The following is a 2667-nucleotide window of genomic DNA, read 5'->3' on the forward strand; positions in this document are numbered from 1 at the left end:
TGGGGAAGGAGGACATCTAGTGGTAACCAGGGAACACAAACCAGACACTGTGACACTTTCAATGCCGAAAAATGAAACACAAAATGAAAACTCAATCAACTTAGATCAGACAACATTTCAAGGTTACCATTGTTGCAAACAATTTTCAGTTCTTCCTGACAAGCTGAAGGATGAATTTAATACATATCTCCATGACAGTGATCTCCCCCCCCCCAGTGATCAATTGATTAGGCTATAAAGAAAAAACAGATTTTTTGTACAATTTAATTTAACCTTTATTGACACAATATGACATTGCAAAACAAAACTTTACATGTCAAACTTTAATAAACATAAAACAAAACACAACTTTCATTGGCTAAACAACAAAGAATCATTGGTTTCCTCTGAGATGCATGATGGACATTCAAGTACATCTTCTGATGGATCCATCGCCACAGATGACCCACAACCTCCCCAAATCGTAGGTCACATGTTTGTGGTTGTTGGGACAGACAACAATCCTTTGCCATCCTGTGCCAGCGGGATTTGATGGAGAGACTCCGACTCTATAAAAGATAAGTGATAAGATAATGGTTTCTAATAAATGAAAATCATTCTTGAATTTTACCTTTGCTCATATTTAACAGTTTTATTCAACAAAACAAGCGTTCAGTGCTATTTTCAGCTCACCTTTGCATCAAAGACCCCTGATAGTCAACACCATAGACGCTGCCGTCAGTTGCAACTTCGACCATAGACAGAGTTCCATTAACAACATCCCAAAAAGCTGACCCACCACAGGAAGAACCCGTCACATTCTGAGAAACACAACAAGATACAAACAACTCACTTGACTAAAACTGATTACTCCTCAGGCTTTTCCTTTTTGTTCAAACTCTTCCACTCTTACCCTTTTGAGGAGCACGTTCTCTTGAGAGTTCACCCCCCAACAGCTGTATGGGCCACAGCTGTAGTACTTCAGCCTTCCTGTGATTTGTGTCCAAGGAATAATTCCAGATGGCCCATTGCTGTTAACATCCTTATTAAAGCAGAAGATGTCGTCTATTGGAGTAACACCTGCAACAATCTCACTTCCAGCATCCACCTGCTTTAAACCTCCTGACAGTAAAAATAAAGAGATTGAAGGGAGAAGTCAGACAAAATATGGACAGATAAGAAAATCTGCATTCAGCATCTGCTTAATTTTCATTATTATTATTTATTTATTTATTAACCTTGAATCTGCCTGAAGTCTCCGCTCAGAAACTTGAAGACGATGTTTGTTGGACTCACTCCTAACTGTCCAGCCGGTCCAAAAGTAATGTGCTTCAGTGATGCATTTATTCTTGTAAAACTGTTTCCCAGAAATAGGAAAGCTTCATTGTCATTGTTGACTCCACCCACTAAGCCTAATCCAGCATCAATCTGCTTCAGGGTACCAGGAATCACTTCACACTCTAAAGCTATGGAAATATTTGGGTTGGATTCATTTGAATTATTCTGCAATTGTTAGTATCATGATATGATTCTGAATCCCCAAACACACATTCATCGTTTACCTCGAGTATAAAGAATCTGGCAGCTGAAGAGTAGCAGGATGCACTGACAAGCTTTCATTGTGCTGCAACACAGAGTATTTGTCTCGTCATATACATACACAGAAATCAAATGTCTATGATGTTAAGTCTTCTTAAATTCGACATAACATAAACGAACAAATAAACCAACATAATTATTTTGTTTGAAACGAAACCAACCTTTTCTTGATCTTAGACTTGTCAGCTGGTTTCAGCAGTCCTCTTCTCACAACTACAATGTTTGGAGATGCTGGTGAATGACTGCTAGGTTGGTTTTTATAGCTGTAGTTTGTTTCCTGATCAGGGAAGGGAAACTCCTGCTGTACAGAATTATGCAGTGGATAAAGATCTTCTGCTGGGCGGAGAAGAATTTGGGCAGAACTCTGATGTCACTTATGAACTTAGAATATTCATTGACTGAATAGTTTTTGTCTTCACACGTGCACACATATGCCCTCATGCCATTGTCACATTTCTATGATGCAGTTTGAATTTTTTATGTGTTTGGTAAGAACAAACGTATAAATATAATATAAATTATAAATATAGTATAAATTTATAATATAATTATAAAAGGAACATAAAGCTCACTTGAAACCTAACAATGACACGAAAACCTTGCCTTCTGCGGTAAAGTCACTCTGAAGTAGCGTAATAAAATTTCAAAGAATTGAAAGGAAATTACATAAGTGAATTTATAATAATAATAAGTGAACCATCACTAAGATGATGCACTTAAAATTGATTTTTTGGGGGGTATTTAAAAGCAGAAATATGAAACTTATAATTGTATAAAAGCAATTAAATTAATCTTTTAAAGTTGAACATTTGGATATAACTACACAGAAAAGGTTAGTAAGTGATTTTTCCACAATAAAATCATGTTAACACACATAGTTTACATCTTGTGGCTGTATATTTAGGGATTGGACCCATTCGCTTCCATTGTAAATGCCTCATGATAGCCCCAGATCCCCAAAAAAGTTAGTCATTATTGCACATAGTCTGTTATTGCATTAAGCCCAGGTGTTACAGCTTTATCTGTGTGTATGTTATGTGTGTTGTTTGCCTGTAAATATGAGTAAACATGATTTTACAAGAGCCACAC

At 36.7% G+C, this 2667-nt stretch overlaps 1 protein-coding gene across 1 annotated transcript; it reads right to left on the minus strand.

Annotated features, from left to right (window-relative positions):
* Window positions 1-212: 212 nt before the first annotated feature.
* LOC309498031 (fish-egg lectin-like) lies at window positions 213-1848 on the minus strand. The gene is made up of 6 exons (XM_082168510.1): window positions 1740-1848; window positions 1542-1603; window positions 1218-1445; window positions 893-1101; window positions 673-800; window positions 213-548 (listed from the first exon to the last, which is right to left on the minus strand). The coding sequence occupies exons 2-6, from the start codon at window positions 1597-1599 to the stop codon at window positions 407-409; spliced, it is 765 nt and encodes a 254-aa protein (XP_082024636.1). The 5' UTR covers window positions 1600-1603; window positions 1740-1848; the 3' UTR covers window positions 213-406.
* Window positions 1849-2667: the final 819 nt, after the last annotated feature.

This window comes from Leuciscus leuciscus (genome assembly GCF_965113295.1).
Source record: "Leuciscus leuciscus genome assembly, chromosome: 4".
Lineage (NCBI taxonomy): Eukaryota > Metazoa > Chordata > Actinopteri > Cypriniformes > Leuciscidae > Leuciscus > Leuciscus leuciscus.

Bases quoted from the DNA above. Each gene is read 5' to 3' on its own strand.
- LOC309498031 (XM_082168510.1), bottom strand. From the start codon at position 1,599: ATGAAAGCTTGTCAGTGCATCCTGCTACTCTTCAGCTGCCAGATTCTT. The intron at 1,446-1,541 runs GTAAACGATGAA...ATATTTCCATAG, and splicing joins CCAGATTCTTTATACTCGAG to CTTTAGAGTGTGAAGTGATT. The intron at 1,102-1,217 runs GTTAATAAATAA...TTTTACTGTCAG, and splicing joins AGACTTCAGGCAGATTCAAG to GAGGTTTAAAGCAGGTGGAT.